This window comes from Sminthopsis crassicaudata, chromosome 1, assembly GCF_048593235.1.
Source record: "Sminthopsis crassicaudata isolate SCR6 chromosome 1, ASM4859323v1, whole genome shotgun sequence".
Lineage (NCBI taxonomy): Eukaryota > Metazoa > Chordata > Mammalia > Dasyuromorphia > Dasyuridae > Sminthopsis > Sminthopsis crassicaudata.
The window spans coordinates 543,074,759-543,100,448 of record NC_133617.1 but is presented as its reverse complement, the minus strand read 5'-3'; the positions used below and the strand labels follow the sequence as shown (position 1 = coordinate 543,100,448).

Genomic DNA, 25,690 nt, shown 5'->3' with positions numbered 1-25,690 from the left:
GATTTTATCAACGAAAAAACTGATGCTCAGGAAGAAGTGACTTGGCCAAGTCCACAGAGTTATTACTAAGTAGCAGTGCCTAGATCTGAACACAGATCTTCGACCCCAAATCTATACTTTATTATTATACCACCAAGCACAAAAATGTTTCATAGCTCAAAAATTTTGGGAAACACAGCTTTAGTGTATTCTTACCCTGAACATTATAAAGTCGCACGTTGTGTTTCAAATTAGGAAAGAGACATGTAACTTCTGAATAAATCCTTCCATGTGTCACTCTGATAAAAGGTGGATCAGCAGAAATGTAGGGCTGAAGGAAGAAAATTAAATTCTTATGAAAAATCTTTGACCTTTTGTAATTTTTCAAGAAAATTACAAAATATATTCTTTTATTCTAAGAAAAGTATTCTTTCTTCTAAAATCACAAACCATAGTTCCTTACCAAGTCAATGTGACTCTCTAAGCATTGTTTCCCAAGGCTATGTTAGGTGGTACATCAGGTACATCAGGTTAACTATACGAACCTATTTGAAGGTTTTTAAAAGCTTTTACCTCCACCCCATTTGTACTGGTGAGAGAGCTGAGCTCTACCTGCTGGGCTGCTACTACATACTTACAATTAAGGCTACCCAAACATAGAAAATAGATCATTTAAAATTTTCATTTCTGTGTGAACCAGAGAGGAAAAAAGTCAGATGGGAGCAAGTCTTAAAAGTTAGAAGAAGCAGGGAGAGAGCCTACACTAATTGATAAGGACCCCTGGAAGAAACCATCTGATCAGTATGTAATTTGAATTTTTCCAAGATGAAAGTCTACCTAGCTAGTTATTATGTTAGATGGGAATGTAGGCAAAGTAGGCAACGTCACTGGGATGAAATGTTACGAATAGTTATTGTGAGACTGCCAAGACAAACTGACATGGAAAGGGTAGGTTTAAAAATAGAATTTTATGAAAATATATGGATCTCATCAGCTGATCCTTAGAAATCAGAATTATAGAGCTTACTTCAAAAGATGAGATAATGTTAAGGAGGTGAAAAAAACATTGGCTTTGGAAATCAGAGGACATAAATTCAAGTAACATCTCTGATGCTTGCTTGTTGTGTAACCTAACAGAAGTCAGTTTCTCTGGGCTTCAGTTTCTTCATCTGTAAAATGATGGAGTTGGACTAGATGATCTCTGAGGTCCCTTCCAGCTACAGATCTATGATCCACTGAGGTGTGAATGTCAAGCTAGATGCTAGGAGATTGTTGTCCCATTAGTTAAATGATCCTTGACCATTCAACCTCCTTGACCCTCAGTTTCTCCATCTGAAAATTGGAGGCAAAATACAGTCTGCTCACATACTGCTGAAAGGGTCCAATGAACAAGGTCTATAAAATACTTCTATGGTGATACAGGTAATCAGTATTACTATTTGTGTCCAAGACTACAACTTACAGAGAAATCTTCAAGGAGAAGATTTGAAAAAATAAGAACCTCACCTAAATAAATATGATTTCCCTAATTAAAAATAAAATTTTAGATGTCATTTGACCAAAGAAAAATTTGTAGAACCATAACCTTTCTTAGGTTTAGACATTATTATTCTCTTAAAGCAACTTAAAAATGGCATTCACTTTTTTGTTTACCATATCACACTACAGAATTACAAAGACTTTACAATCTAGAAAAACCACTAGATATTTTTCAAGCTACCTTAGAAAATGATTTTTTTAAAATTCAAAGTGTGATTTCATATATCCATATATATATATATATATACATATATATATATATAATTAACTCTATATTACTAGATTTAACCCAATAATATATGTCAAAATCTTTCTGGAATACACCCAGTGCCCCACTTCTCTGGGGGAGTAAGCTTATAACCATATGTCTCAGAATGTACATACATACTAAATAAATGTGATAGAGCTTAACTGCTATTCACATCTCAGTTATCTGCTCTAAAAACCTAAGGAGAGTTTGATTCAACTTAAAATGAATGGTCATACTTATTTCTTTAACTAAATAACAGAGTGGAGCTCTGTCCCTGGGGATACTTTGCTAAACTTTAGCAAAGTTTACTCTTGTAATATTCTTTACATTTGTAATGTTCCCCTAAAGTACCAGAACCCTAACAAATAAGGAAAAAAGGCTAGTTTTGTACTACCAGTTTTTAATGAAATGATAATGGATCTTTGTGATCACTGAATCATTTTATAAATGCTCATTAATAATCCTTTTTATATGTTCCAGAATTGTTTCCAGAAAATAAAAGTCCACTAACAAAAGATTCTGTAGACTCCTCTTTAAAAACAACAACAACAATAATATTGGCTTTTCTATAGTCTTTCAGGATGGATTTCCATAATCTTTTGAAAATTACTGACAGTGTTTCATTTAAGTTAAATTCTTCAATATCTGTAGATGCTGCTCTACTTTGTAATTTAAATTAATCCAGAGCAGCTAGGAGCAAACTTTCTCTATATTTAACAACAAATATTTATTAAGGGTTTACTATGTGCAGACACTATACTAAGCACTAGGAATATAAAGACAAGAGTGAAACATTCCCTTATCTCAAGATGCTTACAGTCTAACAAAACAAACAATCAAAAAAATCACAGTAAGTAAAAAATGGATATATTCAAAATGAATACAAGCACATCAACTTCCTACTAGTAATTTTTGTTTTATTCTATCCAATCTAAATATAATTTGCATTAGCAGAAAATAAAAACAAGAGTTCGAATATTCCATTCTGTAATGACCTATATCATTGTCTCAACAATCTGTTAGTAAGTACGAGTCCTATAATTTCCCTTTTATTCTCTTTCCTTGATCTTCAAAATGATTTTTTTGGGGAAGTGGGGGAGGAGATGATTGGTGTTAAATGATTTGCCCATGGTCACAAAACTAATATCTGAGACCATTTTGAACTCAGGTCCTCTTGATTCTACCTAACTGCCTTCAAAATAAGTTTTTTAAAAGTCCTCTTTGCTAGCTTTAATTTTACTGTCTTGGTTCATTCTAAGCTTTGGAAACCTTGACATTATTATTTTTGAAACAATGAAAATTAGGTGGCATATTGATTAGAATGCTGGACTTGGAATCAAGAAAACCTCAATTCAAATCTAGCCTCAGATATTTACTGGCTTCAGTTCCCTTATTATCTTGAGGATAAGGCTTAGGACATAAGGCAAACAAACTAAAAAAAAAAAAAAAAAAAAAAAAAAGTCCTCACTACTACACCAGGCCTCTACGCTATGCATGGGATCTGATTCCTAAAGTTCTCATCTGTTTTCTTTTCATTTTGGTGATGTTTAATATAATCCACTTGTTTCTGCCTCCACTGACTTGACTTACATGCTCTCAACTATGATTCCACTCACCCCACACTATCTAAATTTCCTGACATGAATTTATTTCCCTTGGTGTACTTCTGTAATTATAGCATTCTCCTGTTTTCATCTTTTTCCCTACCTCTTCTGTTACTTATTAATATGTTCTTTGCCAATGCTCTATTCTAGTCATAAATTATATTTCAGTCATTTTCTCAAAATATTACTCGATTTCCTTAACATTAAGAACGGTACTCTGGTAGTGGTATGAAGGATAAATTCTAATAGGGAGAAAGAAGCTAGAATTAGAAGCACATGACATCAAAAACATTTGGAACTACAACAAACTGACCAACACAGGCTTTATTACTTTAAAGAATAGTTATTTCTTGGGGGCAAAAATACTAAACTAAAAGTTTTGCAGGGCTTTTATTTCCTTAAAATATTTAACTGATATAATAAGAACATTTTCATACAAATGAAGATTCTATATAAAATCATAAATCTCCCTTTTATGTTGGTGCTTCTTTTAAAATATTCACATATATAAAATAATTTCATTACACACACACACATACACACACACACACACACTTACACTTCTAAGGGAATGGATAGCAAGAATCAATAGAGGAATTATAGAGAGATGGTTGATCAATGTTTTAATAATCCTTTTCAAAGGAATTTTACTTTATAATGTTGTCCCTGTATAAACTATTCTCACTTGTTTGCTTCACTGCATCAGTTCATACTGCCAAGGCTTGTCTATAATTGTCTCTTTCAAAATTTCAAGAATAGTACAAAACATTCATATATCACAATTTGTGCAATCATTCCCCAATAGTCTAAGAAGCAATCTAAGGCAGCTTTCAATTGTAGCTATTCCTCACTCTCTACCAGCTCTTCTTTTTAATACTACTTTCAGGAGAATCAGAAAGTTGGGTTTGTTTGTTACTCTTTCCTTCCCAATATTATCCTTCCTATTAATTCTGTCTCTCCTACTCTAATCTACATTATTTCCTTGTGTGAGGTGCAGTGGATGGTCCTTCTGTGCAACCATTAGCTCTTGTACTAATACAAGCATTTCTTAGTCCTTGGGATTGGACTCTCCTGATCTTTGAGGTTCAGAGTATGGAATATTTAGCGTCACCTCTGATGTCCCAGGACTGTGCTTGAATGGCAACACAGTAATCAATACTTATTCTTTAAGGCTTTCAAGGTCTTCATCCTAGAGCTTTCTCGGTAAAGCCATTTATTTTTATTGCATTCTGATATAGAACAAGGCAAGCTCCCTGTACCTAACTATCTCTGGTCATAGTAGGAGGCTTGCTGAAGGAGTGGGAGGGAGATGGAAGATGCTGGATTTTTCTGCAGTTTTAGAGAGATAGTTCTGTAGTTTCTCCTGGAATTTCTTGATCAATATTTGGCTTGGTGCAAACTTAAAAGAGCTAGGAAGTCTGCTTCTATATTAGCAAGAAATTTATACTTTTTTAAGTTCTATGTTAACTTTTTAAATTTCCTCATTAAAATCCTATAAGGTATTAGAAGTTCAGATATTGCCTCCATTTTGGTGGTGAGGAACTTAAGGTTCAAAAAAAAAAAAAGAAAAAGAAAAAAGTGTGACTGAACTAAGTACATGCTTAAAAATAAAGCTGAGAACAGAACCATTTCAACTATTAGTACAGTGCTCTTTATGTGGAATCTATATTATAACTTATCATTAACTTCTGATTGCTTTAAAAAAAAAAAGTCTTTAAATCTTTGAAGGCTTTTTTGGTGAGGTACTGGACGTTTTGACCCTTGAGAGCAGAAATAAGGGCAAATTGATAAAAGTTACAGATATATTCTCTTTGTTCTCAAGCTGAACATTAGCAATAGATACAAGATTTTCAATTTGACATTTAAGCCAAAAAAATGGTAAATTTCAAATATAGAGCGACAAGCTAACATTTGATGAAAAAAATTATATACCAATATTCTAACTATAAACCAATTTGATAAAGAAACCATTAAGAATATTCATACTACCACTTAAAATGAACTGCACATTTTAGTGATGTCTCTGTATTTGAACTTTCACTAAGGTTTTTTCAAATTATATTTTAAGGGATTTTATTGTATAAATATCACCCTTTTAAAAAATCTCTCATGGCCTTTTAAATTTTCAACTACTCTTTATCATTCAAATTTATATTCTACTTCATTACAGTACATAGGATTTTTTTTCATTTATTCTTCAAGGAAAAAATACTCTGCATCAAATAAGATTAAAATTATAGACAGTGAATAAATTAGAATTTTCAATTTTAAAATAATGTTCATTTTAAGGAGTGAGGTATAAAAGATAAACACAAAAGAATAATAAAAAAAAAATCACTTTTTTCCTTATCCTAGAATTTTATTTTATCACTGCCAATGAAAAGAAAAATTGCTAAAAGATGGGAAGCAGAAGTTGAAAGAAGAGATTCACAGGGCCTAGAAAATTTATAATGAGTTAATGAATAACCAAGACATAGCTTATACCAAAAAAACATGAATGTGAACACACACACACACACACACACATATACGGTACAATTTTTTAATTCTGAAGACAATGTGTTATTGTAAAATCTCAACTAAATTTTATTCTGAAAAAAAAGGGGGGGAGGAAAAATTTTAAAAATTATGTATGTCATTAATTCTATTAATTTCCCAAATTATATTTATATTTCCACCATAAATGTTTAAGTAAACTGCCATAACATATGGGTCAGAACTTAAGTCAATATACAGTGAAAAAATTAATGAATGGGACTACAGGATAACAGAAAAAGCTGGAAGGGATTTTTGGAGGTAATTTTTTACACATAAAGAAACGTAGATTGGGATTCACCCAAGATCACATAGTATATAAGAGGTAGTAAGTAATGCCATCGAGATGCTAATTCAAAATCTTATGATTGCAAGTTTAGATCCATACATTGAACCAAACCTCTTTATCTCACTTAGAAGAATTTTCTTTACCATTCCTTAACCTTTAAAAAGTATTTGAGTGCTTAAGTACTCAGAACCTACCTTGGCTTCTCCATCAGGTAAGAAAAGATAAGCACCACTCTTGTCTCTACCATTTCTGGTTCCATACCAAGCAAACTCCAATTTGACTTCATGGACTTTACCATCTTCTTTATTAGTCATTCTCTAAAGATAGAAAATTCCCTATTTTTAAGTGTTAAACAGCCCAACTGCCACAAATCCTGAATACAAATAATCTTACTATTTCAATTTGCTACTAAAAGAATATATAAAACCCCAAGAAAGGAAACAAATTAGTAGTGGCAAACTTTCAAGATTGCTGTTGGATCAGTATAGAAGGCTATTTATGGCCTTCACAAGAGCCATCACTATTCCACAGTATGGAAAAAATACAAGGGTCTGAGGACTAATTTAGTAAATTTACATTACCAAAGGCCATAAAGTCCATCTAGACTCTCCCCAAAACTGCAAATTCTATACATCCCCAATACATACTGGTTTATGAGGCAATGAAGGGGAGAATTCTCTGCATATTGTGATTTTTTTTGGGGGGGGCATATAAATACTAATAAGAAGTGATAGTATTTATTGACATACCTCCATTAATCCAGATCCACTAAAGTCAAGTTTTATACATGAGTTCTCTATAGCTATGCCATCTGTATTGAATTTCATTTCTTTTATTTTGAAAATTGTTCCAGAACTTGCTTCCATATTATAGACTGCATAATCAGCCATGTGTGACTCTGAGCTCTCTGATTCCAAAAGCTGATATATTTTCAAACTTAATGGCAATAGATGGGCTACAAAGGAAATCTGTTGAATGCAGGGAGGAAAAACAGTTAAAGAATTCAAATAATTATCAAGTGTTATCAGGGAGCAAAAAAAAAAAAAAAATCCCTAAAATACAATTTTTTAACATTATACAGAACAAATCTACCCCTAGGGGAATTTGCTTGGAAAACTCCAAACTTAAGGAGACATATATAAGATTTTAATATTAGATATTAAGAGTCAGCATGCTTTACTGGAGAAAGCACAGCGGACTTAAAGATAGAAAAATCTGGATTCAAATTCTACCTCAAACAATTACTAGCTGTGTGACTTGGATAAGACATACAATCTCTCCAGACTTTAACTTCATCTGTAAAAAGAGAAAGCCCAACCCAATGATCTCTAAGGTTCTTTCTAAAACTATGAGTTTATGATGAAATATGTAAGCTTTATGTGGCAATTTTTAAATATTTTTCTAATCCCCCCGCCCCCGAAGAGTATTTGTAAATCTTGGCACTAAGGATATAAAGATAATAGTCCTCTAAACAAAGTAGATGTTTAATAAATGTGCTGAATGTTAAATGAATTAATCAAAAATAAAAGTTCCTTTTTAAAAATAAAATATTGATTCTACAAATATATAACATGATCTAGATTGTAAAATAAAAGTGATATACTTAATTATGTGAGTTATAAAGTATACTCTTTGGTGCATTTCTTATAAGCTTGTATCGGATCTCTTCACTAATTCCTTTTCTAATTAATGTAATTCCAATAAAGTAAATTTCAGATTAAAAATTCAGCCTCAAGATTTAAATTTGGAACACCATTTAACACAGATTAATGAAATTCTCAGATGTTTATATTATGAAGGCTATATTTTTCTTGATTTTAGCAGTTTAAGAACACTTTCTGTTCTTATTAACCCTTATAATAAAAGCTACATAAAACTATCCAGAAATACTGAAAATAGACTATATGAATTATTAAGGACCCACTATACTAAGAAATGAAAATGTGTGCAACAATTTTCTGGGAAACCAAAATAATAAAACTGTCATCATGTGTGATAACAAAATTAATAACATATGAATATTTATAAATACAAATTAAATGTAACCAACAGAATATAATTCTAAACATACTTTGTTTAATATAACAAAGTAAACTGAAATATTTATTAATCATCTTTTATATAAGACACTGCTTTTTTCAGGCAACAAATCATACAAATATTCAAAATTCCATAATGCTGATCCTTGAGCTTACAGTCTAGTAATGATATACATTAAAGTAATAAAACAGAATGTAAGTATATATAAGGGGTACAAACAAGTACATACCTGATATGCTTCATTTGAAACTGTATTGGGTCCCTCCCAAACAGCACTAATTTGAGTTAAGACAGGTTTTCCTGAATCTGTGAGTACTTTAACTTTTGATGAACTCACATAGACTGAAACTACAGAGTGACGCTCTTGTTCAAAAGGATTATAGATCACAAGGTACCTGCAAAAATAATTGTAATTATTTTTAGCAATATTCAAGCTTCTTAAAAAATTATTCATGTAACTTCTGTTGTGGTGAACTGAGTATTAATTTAAAAATTAATAATAAAGCTTTACACATAAAATATTCTGGCAGAATTTCTGAAAAATTAAAAGTTAATCTTATACCCAAAGCCCTCTTTCTGCCATGCTTAGTTAAGCAGCTAGGTGGCAGAGTAGATATAGAGTGCTGGATTTGAAGTCCAGAAAATCCAGAATTTGAATCCTGCATCTTTAGGCAAATCACAAGCTTTTTCAGCTTCAGTTTCTGATCTGTAAAATGGGACAGTGACAGATCCTTCACAGGCTATTATGAAAGGAAAATCAAATGAGACGTCATATGTACAACATTTAACACATCTTAAAGTGCTACGTAAATGCAGTTATTTCTATTATCATTATTACACATTGTTGAAAGCCCCTTTGAACCAAACTTTCAGAAGCCTGAAAGAGTTAATGCCACTCAGCTTTGAAACTCATGCCCTGGGACTAATATCTTTGTTACTGAGAATTTTCTCTCTCTACCTAACTCCAACCACGCCTTGTTATTATGAAACTTGAACCCAAACTTTGAAAGGCCCCAAAGAAGCTAGGTCATTTAGCTTTGGAACTCTCCTCCTGGGGCTGTACTGCCCAACCAATCTAGCTGGCCCCAGACCACCAAGGATGCTGTTAGGCCAGTATCCTATCATACTGTGTACTTTTTTCTTCAAAGTTGTATACTCTGAAGCCATGTATGTGTATCTATGAGCATATATAATCGCATCATGAAAATTACTCTTCATTAAACTGATTTAATTCTAGAACAAATATAACTCAACAAATTATCTACTCATTATCATCACGAAGTTAAGTTATTAAATTTATCAAGAATACCCTCTTTTAAACAATGATTTCTTTGAATGGAAAGCATAATAAAAGTAATTTATCAGCATAAATTATTACATTTTCAAAAAAATTATGTAAATCTATTAAGGTTAATGCAATAATGAAATACAAGGGTTGTAAAGGCATTAACTTTGAAGTAATCTGTTACAAGTTTCTTATCCAAACAATATATACCTTTAAATAAATTTATTTTTCCCAGATGAAATCAACTGTAGAATAGGCAAAACAAAACAGAAAATCACCACAAACTACATTTTTAAAAAATTAAGCAAAACAGTTACTTTAAAAGTGGTTATTAATAACTGGCTATACACCTATATTCTTCAATTATTTTATGCTAAAAAGAAGACTGTACGAAAACCAGCTGTAAGAAGGATTAAGCAATGGGTTTATTATTAGTTCTGGAGCTCTTTTGTTTTTGTTTTTTTTTTAAGCAAAGCAAAAGTCCTCACTGTATATTCTTTTATTTCTATGTTTTCACTCTCCTTCATGCATCAGTTTTCTGATGCTTTATTGTGTTCTTCAACATAATTATTCCTTACAGTATAATAATATCCCATTGTTTTTAGTATACAATTATCACTTCCACATTGCAAGTTTCCCCATTATGGTTTTGATGAATTGTGGGGCAGTCTAAGAAATTAATGGAAAATTAGGGGGCATTTTGTCAAAGCTGCAAAAGACATGTGAAAACCAAAAGATGGACACAGAAAAAGCTTTAGAAATTCAGAAATGCACAAAATATGTGTATGGTATTATATAATATAGTCTATGACCAAATGCTTAACCCAAATTTATAACAAGTATGGTAAACACCCATAAAAGGAGAAAAAAAAAATCAGAATTTTTCCCTAGTATAAAAGGGCCAAAAAATGGATTTTTCAAATCATGGGAGTGCTGTGCCCCCTAAATTGCACGTTGTAGAATGCATACCTATATTTGTTTAGCCTTTTCCAGTCACTGACCATATAGATTGCTTCCAGTTTTTGACTGTTAAAAACAGCATTGCTATAATTAATGCTATGCTGATAGGCTTTTTAACTCCTGATACAAAGAATATAAACCGTTTGCTCTAGCTGTTACTAAATAATTTCAAATAAATTTATAAAATGACTGAATTCAGTGTTACCAGAAATAAATTTACATTGTTTTCATGAGCACCGAATCATCTTTTACTACAGTAATATTTCAAGGTTATTTTAATTTTAATTTCTCTGCCTTTTTCTCCTTTTGAAAACTTCCTAACTGTACCTTTGGACAACTTATCTATTGAAGAATGATTCTTACTCTTATGACTTTGTCATTTTCTTAGAGTATCTAGTTTTTATCATAGAGTATCTAGTTTTAAATTCAATTAGTTTAAAACGCCTTCATAATTAAAGATATTACCTTCTAATCACTCTCTTTTTAGGGGGAGTATGACTTTTTAATATTTAGATTGCTGACCATCATTTTCTGCAAAACTAATCTACATCTGCTTTTCCCAAAATTTTGTTGAATACCTCAGTAATTTGTGGTTTGGGGTTTGCTGAACATATTTACATTCACAACCTTGCAATACCTTACTTGTTCCCAACCAAAATATCAAATCAGTTGTGAAACTTTATTATATTTTATACATATTTATAACATACAACTTAATGAAAACATATTTCATATACATGTACTATCACTCCGAGAACCATCTATATATGCATTCCATCCTTCATGAGGGTATTATGAGTAAGGTTAGTTATTACAAAAGGTATCTGATCAAATCGCACCTCAGATACTTACTAGTTGTATGATTGCCTGATTTTTTTTTGATAAGAGTTAAGCAATATATAACCATAAATTTTCAAACAAGTTGTCTTGCACTGATACATTAAAATTATTCAACATTCTTTAAAAGCAGAACAGAAATAATCTTATTTCAAAAATTCCTTGATTTATAGATATCAGTTGAGTCAATGACATAAATGTTCACTAAATGTATTCAATGCAAAGTTCAAGTTGAAAAATTCCGTATGGATCCTAAGTTGAACTTAATGCTCTTGTTGGAGGATGATACTTTGTTAGTTTTATAAAATACCCCCCAAACTGCACAGCCTCTTAGGAAAGAACTACAATCACTCAAAAAAGTATGGCCTAATCACCCATACAAAAACAAGTAGATGAAGAATGCCTACTGTCCAGATTATAGTGTACAGACAGGTAGACAATGTTCACTGTTTGGGACAGACAGTACAAATGAATACATAGAAAAAGCAATTAGAAAACCACAAAGCATAAGGATACCTTTAAAACATTATTGAAGATGCCATGCACTTTACTCTAAAATAATTTGCTCAAATGTATCAACAAATGTATTAACACTATTTTATGTTTGCACTGAGAGGCAGCAGGGCATAGTGGATACAGTTCATAGTTAAATAACTGACATGATCAAGACTAAAATCTAGACACACTTATTCCTTATTTCAAATCAACCAGTCAACAAACATGTAATTAAGAACTTCCTATGTGCTTGACTCTGATAATAAAAAGACAAAACAGGCCTTGTCTTCAAAGGCCTTGTCATGAGTAGGTAGTATGTAAATATTTGTGTACACATTTATATGGATGTTAAAAAAAAAAAAAAAGATAAGTAACAAATACAAAACAATGTTTGCACAGAAGATACTAGCCTAAAAAAGGCCTCATGTAAAAGATAGCACTTGAACTGAATCATAAAGAAAATGAGGGATTCTTTAAGTGCAAAGGTGAAGATAGAGTGATTAACTGATCTGATTGACTGAGAAAGTCAAGATAAAATCACAGAGATAGAGGATTTCTCTCTTCATGAAACATAATCCAGAAGGCCCGTCTGGCTGAAATAATATAGCACAAATTGTAAGATTTCAAATACATTCAAAATGCCCAACAGAAAAGTCTTATTTGATCTTAAAAGCAATAAGGAGCCACTCAAGTTTAGTTTAGTGAGTAAAGGATAATTCAGCCAGATTGAATTCTTGAAATTTATTTGGTGGTATTTTTAAGAGGATGAATTACAGTGGTAAAAGACTTGAGGTGGGAAGAATAATTAGGAAGCCATTAAATATCTGAGCAACAAAACAGAGGTTTTACTTTGACTTCTCACCTGCTAAAGATAAAATAATTTCAACTCTTTCCATGGTCTAGGCTACTCAGATGCTATAAGTAAGCTATAGTGGCTGACCCTAATCCAACCTACATCCTAATTATACTCTCCCAGCTGTGGGAATTTGTCCTGGATGTGGTTTTATTGTGGATATTCTCTCCATGTATACAGACTTAACTTTTGGACAACTGTAGATAGTCTTTAAGAGTAATTGTAGCTAAAAAAAATTCTTCACTCTCAAATCTACCTCATTAAGAACTTCTAAACTCAGTTAGGCTGGTCCTTAAGTAGAGAAGTAAGTAGGTCCTTCTTAACATACATACATTCTGGAACTAAGTTTGTTTTCAAAGTCTTCATAAACTTTGTAATCTAACCTATGGACATAGGCCTGAAGAACTTAAGGTCACTTTCTGTCACAATAAAACACAATTAAAACAGCTCTATATAAGTTATACTTAAAATGTTACCAAATATATTTTCTTTCTATTTGACTTTATTGTTGAAATCTAATCAGCAAATAAATAACAATTATATTATGTTATAAAAGTAAAATAGAATATTCATGCACCAAACATAGTGTTAATCAAATTCCAAAAACAAATGTCTTGGTTGTTACAAGGCCAAATGTAGCCAAAATCTATTATAACCATTGTAAGTAACCAAAATGATACATGGAAGAAAAACAAAGATATTTATCTTCTAAATGACCAAAAAACAATCTCTTTAGTGACCAAAATCTAAGGCTTAAATTAAGTCTATGAAAATATGAAAAAACTAATAGGTTTTTTTTAAAATAGATAAAACTAACAAAAGGTTTCAGATTTGTTTCCCTGAAGAAATAGCAGGAGATTAGTAATTTTCCTAGAAGCCTATTCTTCAAGTATGATTTGTTGCAAATTTTGTATAGTGTAAATAATTGCAAACAATTTAGTATAAAAACATAGAATATTCTTATTCCCTCTTTTAGAAATTCCAAAAAAATTTTAAAAACATATCAGCCTGAGCTTTTGAACGAATATAAAAAATTAAATTACCAAAACAATATCATACTCCCTTTCTTTCTGATTAGTCCTGGAAGGATTTTTCCTTTGAAATAATTAGAGAAGATCTGAGAAAAGATCAATTAGAAAACCTCTGTAATATTCCAGAAGTGAGTGAGAAGTGAGAAAGACTTCAACTGAGGTGTTAATTACATGGGAGAAGTGGACCAATGAAAGATGTTTTTCGGACTCTCAAAGCTTTGCCACTCTTCTCCTACTGGTGAGTGCTTTCGGGATCAGATCCAGGTCATCCATGGTTCCTTCCCTTCCTAACTGAAAGGGAATAATAACTCTGGATTCTGTTGTCATACTGTAAGTAGGAACCTTCTTTCCTTCTTCAATCTACACAACTTCCTTCAGAACCCATTTATATGTTGTCTTCCCTTAATAAAATGTAAGCAACTTAAGGTCTTTATTTTTGCTTATATTTGTGCAAGTAAGGTTTGTTGCCTGCCTAGTAAGCCAACAAAGATAAGGGTTCTCTTTGTCCATGATGCATCTAAATGAAGGAAGAAGTCACTGTTTACTTCAGTTAATGGAAATTTGGGTAGCATTAAGCATATGGAAAAGAAAATGATTGAAAAGAATGGTTAAAGAGAAACTGGATGATTTTAGGAAAATAATTCTTTAAGGATGTGCAACAAATTAAGCTACTGTTATTTTGAGGAAACAAACTGTTAAAAATGAATTTTTCCTCTGGGCTTTATAATTACACTTTATATCATAATGTGAAATTCTGTCTACTGTCCAGGAATGGTATAACTATGAAATAAATCGAGTAAGACAGATTTTTCAGTCATGGGCTAGTTCTATCTTTTTTTTTTTTTTCTCCTCACCCCTCTTCTGTTCCTTAACTTTGTCATGCTCTTTCCCTTTTTAAGATTAGATTTAGAATGCTCATAAGTTAATTTTAAAAAATTGTTTCTTACAGTCTATGCCTATGGTACATTTTAAGAGTCCTATTCTACACTGCCTTCCAGATAGAAATGGGACAATAAAAGTTATTTTACCAACAATTTTTAAATGTCTAAATAACAGAAGAATGCCATCATAAAATATCTGTTTCCATTCATCATTCCTAGAATGGGGAATTACATTATTTTGGCAATATAAGACTGCAGTGATCATTTTATCAATGACAGGATCTATAATAATCATCCTTTGTGGGAAAAAGTACTTAAGTAATACATACATTGAAACAATCTGAACATGAGTTACCTAGTCTAATAAGATTCACATGATAAACATAACCAGCTGGAAAATAATCACACTACAAATCTTTATAGAACTACAAATATCACATCCACAGAAATGAGCTAATTTGAACAACAGTTTTTGCTTAATTCCAAAAAATAAAACAACACTTGCCTATCAGTCACTAAGTATTTGTCAAGAGGCTACTATGTACAAGACACTGTGCTAAGTGTTATAAATATAAAAAAAGGAAAAAAAAGATATTTCCTTGCTCTGAGGAGACAATAGGGCAGCAAACTTCTGGTATATCAGTAAGATAAACTGGAGACAATCGACAGAGGGAAGGCACTAGCTAATAAGGGGAATCCGGAAAGATTTTTTGCACAATGAGACTTAAGTTGAGACTTGAAGGGAAGCCAGGGAACTTTGGAGGCAGTTATGAGAAGGACAGAATTCCAGGCCCTCACACATAACAGAAGACAGAGTTGGAAAATGGAGTTCCTAGATCAAGAATAGAAAGAAAGCAAGTATTACTGAATCACAGAGTACTCATGCTTATGTGAAAATGAGGGGAATTGTGGAAAAGTAAGGGGGTTAATATGTAAAAAGACTGAAATGGCTGTAAGGAATCATGAATGGCTTTAAAAGCCAAACAGGATTTTATATTTGATCCTGGAAGCAATAGAGTTAGTTAAAAGAACAGAAGAAATTGGCAATGGGAAATAGTCAATTCTGCTCTTTAGAAAGATAAATTTGACAACAGAGTGAAAAATGGACTGGAGCAGGAAAGGACTTGAGGCAGGGAGATGGACAACAGGCCACTCTTGGTCCATATATGAGGTAATGAAGGTCTTAAGTAGAAGGCCTAGAGTGGAAGCAATGTCAGGAAATAAAGAACCACATAGAAAAAATGCTGTAAAAGTACATATGGGGCTAAAGAGATACTGTAAAAATTTTGCTATTTGTCATAATATATGAGGAAGCGAATAAGGGGGAAAAAATGTGCTTAATTCAGAGTAAATTCATATTGCCCTATAGAATTTCTTTCCTGTGGTTTTATCCCTAGTTCGTTAAATCAAGCCCTATTAAGAAATAAAATCAATTTACCCCGAGTTTTCTGGTTAAGTTCAGACTTAGTACATACATATAGTCTGATTCCCCTGCCTGACACACATACACACACCCCTATGGAAAAAGAACAGCATTTTATTAAGCCATATTTTTGAACTAAATATCATGATTATTATACCCAGAAGAGAATGAAATAACAGTAACTACTACTCACCATAAGCCTATAAGGAAGAGATCTAATATTCTCTCTACAAACAGCAGGAACAAACTGGCAACTATCCTCTGGCAACTTCATGATAACTTATTTTAGCTAAGGAATGTCAATTATGAAAATAAGCATCAAAGGGAAATGTGTATCTAAAAATCTAGTCTTTCTCCTAAGCTTCACTTCCCTATGACCAACTGCTTTTTAAAGATTTCATATGAATGTCCCATTGCATTAATAGACTCAAAAGGTGTAAAAAAGAACTCTTTACCTTTTACCTAAAATGTCCCCTATCAAGTAATCATTCACTTTCACAACATAGGAATGCCTTTACTCCTGACTTTTCTTCCCGCCACATAACCAACTAGCTGTCTTGTCCTATCAGTTCTACCTCCCAAACATGTTGTTACATGTACTCCTTTCCTCCAACCTACTTGAGGCCTTTATTTGTTTCTCACTTGGATTACTGTAACAGGCTAATCAGTCTCCTTGCTTCAAATCCCCTTTGATCCATCCTTCACAAAGGGACTAATGTGATTTTCCTGAAGCACAGTTCTGACAATGTCATTTTCCTATTCAAATTCTATTGATTCTTGATTACCTCCAAGAACAAAATAAAAAAGGCAAGTTTAGCATTTAAAGCCCAATACAACATGGCTCCAAACTACCTTTCCAAGCTTAATTATGCATTACTGCTCTTCCTACACTCCATATCCTAGTCAAATTGATCTTTTGGGTTTTTGTTCACACACAATGTTCTCTCTCTCTCTTCCTCCTCGTACAGACTGTGATCTGTGCTTGGCATATACTCCCTCCTCCTCACTTTTGCCTCCCAAGACTCCTTGCTATACATCCTTAAAATCTCAAGTCAAACATTTTCTCCCACCTGAGGTTTCACCTGACCATGCCCAGTTGCTATAATTGCCCACCCTCTATTTTGTACATATTATGTACACATTTTTATGCATTAATATTGCTTTCCCCAGGGAATTTTTAAGTCCTTAGCCTCCAAAACTCTTAATTGATTCATTACAGGTCAGGTCATTACACTACCAAATAGACCATCATTAGCACCCTCTAGGCCAGTGGAAACAATACTGATCAATTCTCCTCTCAGTAAACATTATTATAAAGTATCTACTTTGTGGTAGATACTATGGATTCAAAGATAAAAATTAAACAGTCTCCATTCTCACGTAGTTTACATCCTATTAAAAGAGAAAACATGTATCTGATAAGTGTAATATGGAATAAATATAAACAGAGTAAATATAGTTTTAAAAAATTAACTAAAACCCTCTACGGTCATTAGCAGTTGGAGAGATTTTGTGTAGAAGGTGATATGGAGTTGACTTTTGAAAGAAGATTCTATGAAGTACAGGTGAGTAGGAAATAAACTTCAAGCACGCAAAACTGAGAAACACAGGTGAGAAGTAGAGTGTCATGGATAAAAAATGAAGAAAAGGTCAATTTGGTCTGAGCAAAGCAGTGATATACAATAAGAATAGAAAGATTTATTGAGGGAGAAGTTGTGAAGGACTTAAAAATTCAAACAAAGGAATTTATGTTTAATATTATAATAGAAACCACCAGATTTCCCTGAAGTCAAAATTGCACTTAAAAAAAATCACTGTCGATCCTTGAAGAGACTGAACTTTGAAATAAGATCTGTAGCAAAAGGGAGAACTCTGGATATCCCCAAAACATTAGTTATTAATAATCATTTCTCTCAAAAAGAAAAGAAAATCTGTATCTCTGTGAAAGACCACACAAATTGAGAAGTGAGGCAATGAACCCAATTAAAGTCATGGCAAACCCAGGCATGAGATGATGAGGGTTTGATCTAAGGCATTATGAATAGAGAGAAGGGGCATATAAGCAAAATATGTCAATTGATAGTAAACATCAGATAACTGTAAGAAGTCCAAGGATGAGGAATTGTGGAGTCAAGGATAATGGCAAGACTACAAAAAACATGGCAGGTAGAAGAATGGTGATGTCCTCAATGTAAATTGGGTAGAGCGGTGATAACACCAAAAGGTGAATGTCATAATGCATATAAAGAAAAGCACAGATACACTCTCTTAACCATTTAATTAGCAGACACACAGACACACACACACCCCCTTTTGTTTCTCTCTACCCCTCTATCCCTCTTTTTCTCCCTCAATCAATCTATCATTCTCTCTCCATTTAATAGTTGAACTGAAGGTGATAGGCAGAAGCTATTCTATGAATTCAGCGATACCCTACAAAAGAACTGAGACAGGCAGGGAGATATATTCAATGTTTTCCAAAATAGATGCCTATTATAACAAAATTAAAAAGTCTTTTTTTTTTTTTCCTCATCAGATATGCACCAAAATAGACAAGGAAGAATAAGATCGAAAGAGAATTTTACATTGGCAATGTTTAGAAATATAAAAGCTATTACTTTTTAGTCTCAAAGGCAGGTAAAAAAAACATTAATTATTTTTAACACTAAAAAGAAATTAGGACTAAATATTTTAAATATTTATAAGCACAATACATCATCACTCAGGTCAATGTAGTATCTCATTTTGTAACATTAAAAAAAAAAAAAAAAACCACCCTAAAACTAAGATTAGAATGTTTAGTTACTATTCCCAAAGGACTATCAAACTGTGTTATATCCTTTGATCCAGGAGAAATCATAAAGGAGGGAAAGGGACCTAAATGTGCAAAAATGTTTGTGGCAGCTATTTTTGTAGTAGTAAGAAACTGGAAACTGAGTGGAGGCCCATGAGCTGGAGAATGGCTGAATAAGTTATAGTATATGAATGTTATGGATTGATTTCACAGAAGCCTGGAGAGGCTTATATGAAATGAGGCTAAGTGAAGTGACCAGAACCAGGAGATCATTCATTTTACATGGAAACAGCAAGATTATACAATGACCAATTTTGATAGACATAGTTCTTTTCAATAATGAGATGAATTAAGGCCATGAATTGTGCATGTTCAATATATATTGGATTATTTGCCATCTAGAAGAGGAGTAGGGAGAAGGGAGGCAAAAAATTTGGAACATAAGGTTTTAAACAAGGGTGAATGTTGAAAATTATGCATATTGTTTTGAAAATAAAAAGCTTTAATTTTAAAAAGGGGAAAAAAAAGGAAAAATTTAGTTACATGCCAAATTTTAATGCCAAATGGTATACCCATAAAACAATCTTTCAAGTCTGATTAATGTAAAACTCAAAAAATAAATAAAAATAGACATTATTTGGCTGATATCAAATTTAGAGTCATTGCTTTTAATATTCTATTATTCTATAAATATTTCATCTAACGAAAATACTTTACACAATTTTCTCCAACTTTAAAAATTCCATTTGAATTAAATTCAGAAATCATTTTCTTATCCTCTTCTGAAAGAACCTAAAAATAATCTATCTGATTAAATAAAACATTTTCCTAGTCAAATTTTAATTTTCTTTTCACAAAAGAACTTTTTATTTAAATTTGGAGATAGTATTATATTTACAGAAAAAGGAATAATATTGAAAGCATATGTAAACTAATTTTCCTCAAATGAAAAAAAAATTAAGAATTAACTTGATAAAAAACAAGGCTGTTTTGTTTTTTGTGGTGGAATTCTTTTGCTAACTAAAATGTTCTGAAGAGATCTCCCCTGCCTTCCAAATTAAAAAGCTTAATACAATCGCATGGTTTTTTTCCTAATAAGAGTTTTGAATATGAAAATCATTAACATTCATATAACCCTTTCCACCTCTGAACTGTTTAATTCTATGAAAAATACTCCTAGCTGAGCCAAATAAGTCGTCTGAATCAAACAATTAAAAGCACACTACAAATAAAAAAAGAACTACTTAAAGTCAATGCTGGCACAATATTACAAGATATAAGTTCTAAAGAAACACACAAAGAGACAAAATGTCCATCTGTAATATGTTTAGTCATTTTGTGCACCTACCTGAATGAATAACTACAGGTAAAGTTTTCTAATTCTACAAATAGAAAAACTTTCTTCCCTAAAAGACAAAGCTATACTCCATTTAAGATTGAAATATATTATGTGCAAAGGTTCTATTTAAAATTTTTCTTTTACCACAAAGTTGTGAAGTGTTGTGAAGTCCAAGATGGGCTTGAAGCCCTCCCTGTAGGGCATGCTTTATTAATCTGTATTTAGAAGGGAAAAAAATCTGATTCAGAAGAATGATAAACTGAATATGCTATATCACTTTAGTCTATGCTCTGAACTGTTTTAGGTTAACATTATTTGGGGCAATTTCAAAAGACAGGCTGGACAGAGGTTAAAAAAGAAGAAAGTGAGGTTAAAACTGAAATTTAAGTTCTCAAAGAACTATAAAAACTCATTTAAAAAAGAACTATACGTACAACCAACAATTTCACATTTCTTTCTTCCTTTTATTCTTTCTTCCATTTGTTTTCTTTTTTGAGAGATCACTCTCTCACCCAGGCTGGTAAGAATAGTAGCAAAACATGGGCACCTTTCTCACTACTAATAAGCATTTCTAACCTGAGAAGATTTACCCTTCCTTAGGGAGCTGGAATGTCCTCTTCACAGTGTGATTCTAGAGGCTCATCATATTAGTTTTAAATTTAGGATGGATGTCTAATTGACTTTAGCCCTATTGCAGTTCAGAACTCAAGCTCAATTGATCCATCAGTTTTAGCCATCGGATAGTAGTGTCTGTGTATCCATGAGCCACAACATTCAGCAATATGAAATTTCAAAAATAATTACAATAATAGTAATAATAAAAAAATAATAATATATTCCAGGTATTTACTTTAACTCTTCCATAGAATTTACAATTTTTAAATATTTTATTTATTTTTGCTGGGGCAAATGGGGTTAAGTGACTTGCCCAGGATTATACAGCTAGGAAGTGTTAAGTGTCTGAGGCCACATTTGAACTCAGATCCTCCTGACTTAGGGGTGGTGCTCTAACCATTGTGCCACCTAGCTGCCCCCAACCAATTTACTATGGGCCTCCTTTCTGACAACGTTTTTTTTTCTTCTAACTTTTACGATAAATTTGTTTTGTGTTTAAAAATTTTTCCATAAGGTTTTACATTCTATTTTATATGACCCATCAGACCTTGAGGGCAAAAAAATATTTTTATCTTTCTTTGATTCCCAGACCAGCACTCCATTCATTGCACCTCTTCAACACAATCTTCCTCCCCCAATTAAAAAAAAGAATCTCCAGCACAAATGTGCATAGTCTAGCCACTCTATTCAGTTAGCATTTGTTATGGGATTCTTCTATGATGAGCAATATGTTAAATGTCTGGGAATTAAAGTAAGGTTAAAAATAAAAACCACTATTTCACCCTCAATATCTAATGGATCATCCAAGATAGAACAGAAATTGATTATGTAAACATTTCAGTTTCTACACAAACAAACAAAATAAACTTCAGAAGCAAAACAATATAACTACTACAAAGTGCTGGCTAACTGAATGAGCACCACTATAGGTTACTTAACTCATGAAATCTTTATAATCAATTACTTTGATTATGATATAATACATCATATTAGGATTATATATCTGCTTGGAGTTTATCTTAGATGGTATGTAAGATATTAGTCAATATCTAATTCTGGATAGACTACTGTGCAGTTTTCCTAGATGTAAAGTACTAACTGGCAATATGAAAGTACTCCAAAGAATAAGAAAAAAACCTTATTTTTTTTAAACTTCCCCTACTTTTCTCAAGTATATGTACCTTTGAAAGTTATCCCATCAAATACTTTTAGAAGTATAAGTCACCTTAGAAGCTAACAAAAAACCACATCTCCTGGTTTCCTGCTCTATTGTCATCATCTTTAATCTTTGCTCATTTACAAGATAAAAGGTGAAACTTCAGGATTATTTTGCATTTCTTTTGTTATTAGTGTCTTTTTATTTTATTGTGTGACTATTTTGAAAATTATATATTCTTTGGATTGTGTCTATATAGAATGCATATACATGTATATATTTGCGTATATGTAAAATTTTATTAGCTGTTTATGTACCTTGGATGCAAAATTATTTTCTTTCAACTTTGGTAGAAAAAAGTTATTTCATATTTAATCACTTTCTTAGCCTAGATGCATTAATTCTATTTGTGCAAAAATTTTTCAGTTCAATTTAATCAAAGTTATCCATTTTGGTTTTTTCTAATTTATATCTATTCCTTGTTTAACAATTAAGAAAGCTCACACAATTGAGAAGAGACATGATCTGTTTAATATTAAGATCATATATACATTTTGAATTTACTATGGAATATAGCAGTAATATAAGATTAATTTCTGCTAAGCTGCTTTCCAGTTTTCCTAGAAGTGTGTTTTATTTTGTTTTGTTTTTAAATCAATAAGGAATGTTTTCCTAATAAGTTATGTATTCTGGTTTTTTGAACTTTAGATAACTTAGTTGTATTCTTTCTGATCCATGATCTAGTTTATGCTATTCATATGCTTCTCTATAATTTAAGCAATGTTGATTTTTTTTTTTTTTAAAGCACAGTAGTTACTGGAAATGTAGAATATTGCAAATACTTCCAGAAGAGGTAATTGAATAATTAGTTTTACTTAACTGTTTTTTTTTTATTACAAAAGACTTCACAAAATAGGAATGAGTTGTAAATGTTTATTTTTTAAAATATCAGTATAATCTTTCAAAAACATAATTTGAGCACTAATAACATTCTTTTTCATTTCATGCCTTTTTACCCCAGATCTTTTGTTCTGCAAATAAATTTTGTCATTTATCCAGTTCCCTTAAATAAACCTTTGATTTGGTTCATTTGAGATAGCATTAAAACTGTAAATTAACTTTGGTAATATTTTCATATTTACTATATTTATATGATGCAGTTATGAGCATAAAAAATTTTCAAACAACTTAGCTTCTTGTTTCTTTTAGGATCTCTGTGATTGAAGCTGTGACAGAAATTTCATAAATTCTAGTAGATTATTCTGTAAGTATTTTATAATTGTTTCAAAGAGTATTTATTATTGACTTGTTATACAGAAATATGTAAAATTTTATGGAGTTAATTTTATAGTATAAAATCCTAAACTATTAATTTTCCTCAGTATTTTCACTGATTTCATAGCATTTTTTAAGTAAATCATCATATCTTTATCAATTAAGGATAATTTTCTTTAATCTACATATTTTTATGCCTTTATTTTCTTTCTCATCTCAGAAAGCCTGGATTCAGGAAAACCTCAGTTCAAATCTGACCTCAAACTAGCTTGTGACTCTAGGCAAGTCACTCATCTCTGCCTGCTAATTTCCTCTTAAAATTGTAGATAATAATACCCATCTTCCAAAGTTGTGGTGAAAAATCAAATGATTTAAAATTTATAATGTATATCATATAGTATATGATACATTGTTTAATAAATGCTTGTTCTCTTCACTTTCCTAATTGTACTATTATTTCTAAAATTATTTCAAATAATAAGATAAAGAATGGCTATCATTCTTTAGATGCTACATTTACGAAATTATTTAGTATATCCCCATTGTACACAATCTTGCTCAGTTAAAGTTTTAGACACAGTTTTCTATTTTTAAAAAGTCCCTCAAAGTCAACATTTTGGAAGGTTTTTTTAGCATGAGTATTGTATGTTAAGATAATCATGTGGTTTTAAACAGCTTTTTAATATGATAAGTCATATTAATTGCTTTTTGAATGTCAAAAAAATTCATGAATCCCTGATATGAATTCCATTTGGTTAAAATTTACTGGATTACTTTCAGTAGTCGATATGACAATATTTTATTTACAATACTTGAAACAATTAATGACATTGGTCTACAGTACTTTTTCTGTGCTTTTATCCTCCCCTGGTTTATGAATTAGTTAAATATTTAAATCACAAAAGAAGTCTAATGAAAGTGTTTCTTTCTCAATTCTGGATAATTTCTACAGTATTAGCACAACTTCTTTAAAATTTAGAAAGAATTATCCTATGAATATCTTAAGATCAGAAGTCTTTTTCTTTGGTCAATCTGTCTTACAAAAATTCCATTCCATTTAGTTGTTTCCATTTCTGAAAAGAGATTATTTAGAATCTTTATCTGGGCTTCTGTTAGTTTAAGTAGTTTACATTTGGGGGCTTAGTCCTCTAATTATACTGTCCACAATATGCTTGACTTTCTACCTTCTTTTTTTAATTAGATTGGCTAAAGTTTATCAATTTTGCTAATATTTTCAAATGTTCAAAATTCTGAACCCCAAATAAGAGAACAGTACATTTACTGCTCAACCTCAAGACTGTTTCACAGTTTAAATTTTTAAGCCATTTCCTGCAGGAAAACTCAAAATGATTTCCCACACACCTTACAGAAGGAAGAAGGTAGAGCACAGTCTTTTAACTCTTATTGCAACAGGGAAGTCCCTTCCTCATCTGATGAGATTAACATTCTCTCAACCCTCCTATAATATGTACCTCATAATATGTCCTGCTACATAGATTGGATGACCATTAAAATGAGCCTTAGCTCCTCCTGGAAAGAATTTCATATTTGTGAAGCAATGAATTATGAGTACTAAAGCTAAGCTGTGACCTTTGTCTTTTTTTTTTTTTTTTTATTAACTACATAACTAGTTCTGCCCAGTTTTACCTAGTTGCAACTGGTTTCAGCAGCTTCCTTGCTCTCCCCTCCTCTATACTACTTCTGGTTCCAGACTTCCAGTTTTCTTTAACTATGGGAACATAACCACATTCATTGTTTCTCACACAAAGAACTAGCTTTTAGTGGTTTTTTTTTTAATTCCTTTAGATTTTTTTTTTTGTTTCCAATTTATAAATTTAATCTTTAAATTTAATATATCATGTTTATTTCAGATTTGTTGGCTTCTGAATTTTCAAAACTACATAATGTCCTTTTCTACTCTGTTAATATGTTTTTATGGATATATTCCCTCTGAAGACAGACTTAGCTTGACTTCCAGAAATTTTAATTTCATCATTATAATTTTCTTTCAAATAAATGTTAATTGCCATTATGATTCAAATATATATTCAAATAAATACTTACTACTATTATTACTTTTTACCTTACCCATTTATTTAAATCTCCATTTATATCTATTGCTTTCATTTGTGGTCCCTGAACTGACTGTTATTTTTGTTGTGCTACAGTCTATTAGGGACATTTTTACTGGTGTAAAGTTTCATGTCATACTAAGAAATATTTATATTCTTTAGCATTCATCTTTAACTCTAGTTTTTTCAAGAATATGTTCAATTCTATACTTTTTTTCCTTTTGTTTATTTATTGTCTATTGAATTTAGCCCAAAATGAAAGACACAAAGTATTGTGAATTAAGATGCCAAAAGATTTATAAGGTAATTAGTCAGTAGTAAGCATTAAGTAACTGCCTTTTATATTTACTATATTCCAGGCACTGAGTTAAATGATAGGGATACAAAGAAAGGAAAGAAAACAGTCCCAATCCTCAAAGAACTGAGAGATGGTGGGAG

General features: G+C 31.5%; 1 protein-coding gene across 1 annotated transcript in view; it reads right to left on the bottom strand.

The window, feature by feature from the left end:
* Positions 1-25,690, bottom strand: part of MAN2A1 (mannosidase alpha class 2A member 1) — a 169,898-nt gene that overhangs the window by 33,626 nt on the left and 110,582 nt on the right. Inside the window, exons 14-17 of the mRNA XM_074281943.1 lie at positions 8,466-8,631; positions 6,946-7,164; positions 6,391-6,513; positions 196-310 (exon numbers count right to left, since the gene is read on the bottom strand). Coding sequence (XP_074138044.1) covers positions 196-310; positions 6,391-6,513; positions 6,946-7,164; positions 8,466-8,631 — 623 coding nt within the window. The remainder of the gene's footprint in view (positions 1-195; positions 311-6,390; positions 6,514-6,945; positions 7,165-8,465; positions 8,632-25,690) is intronic.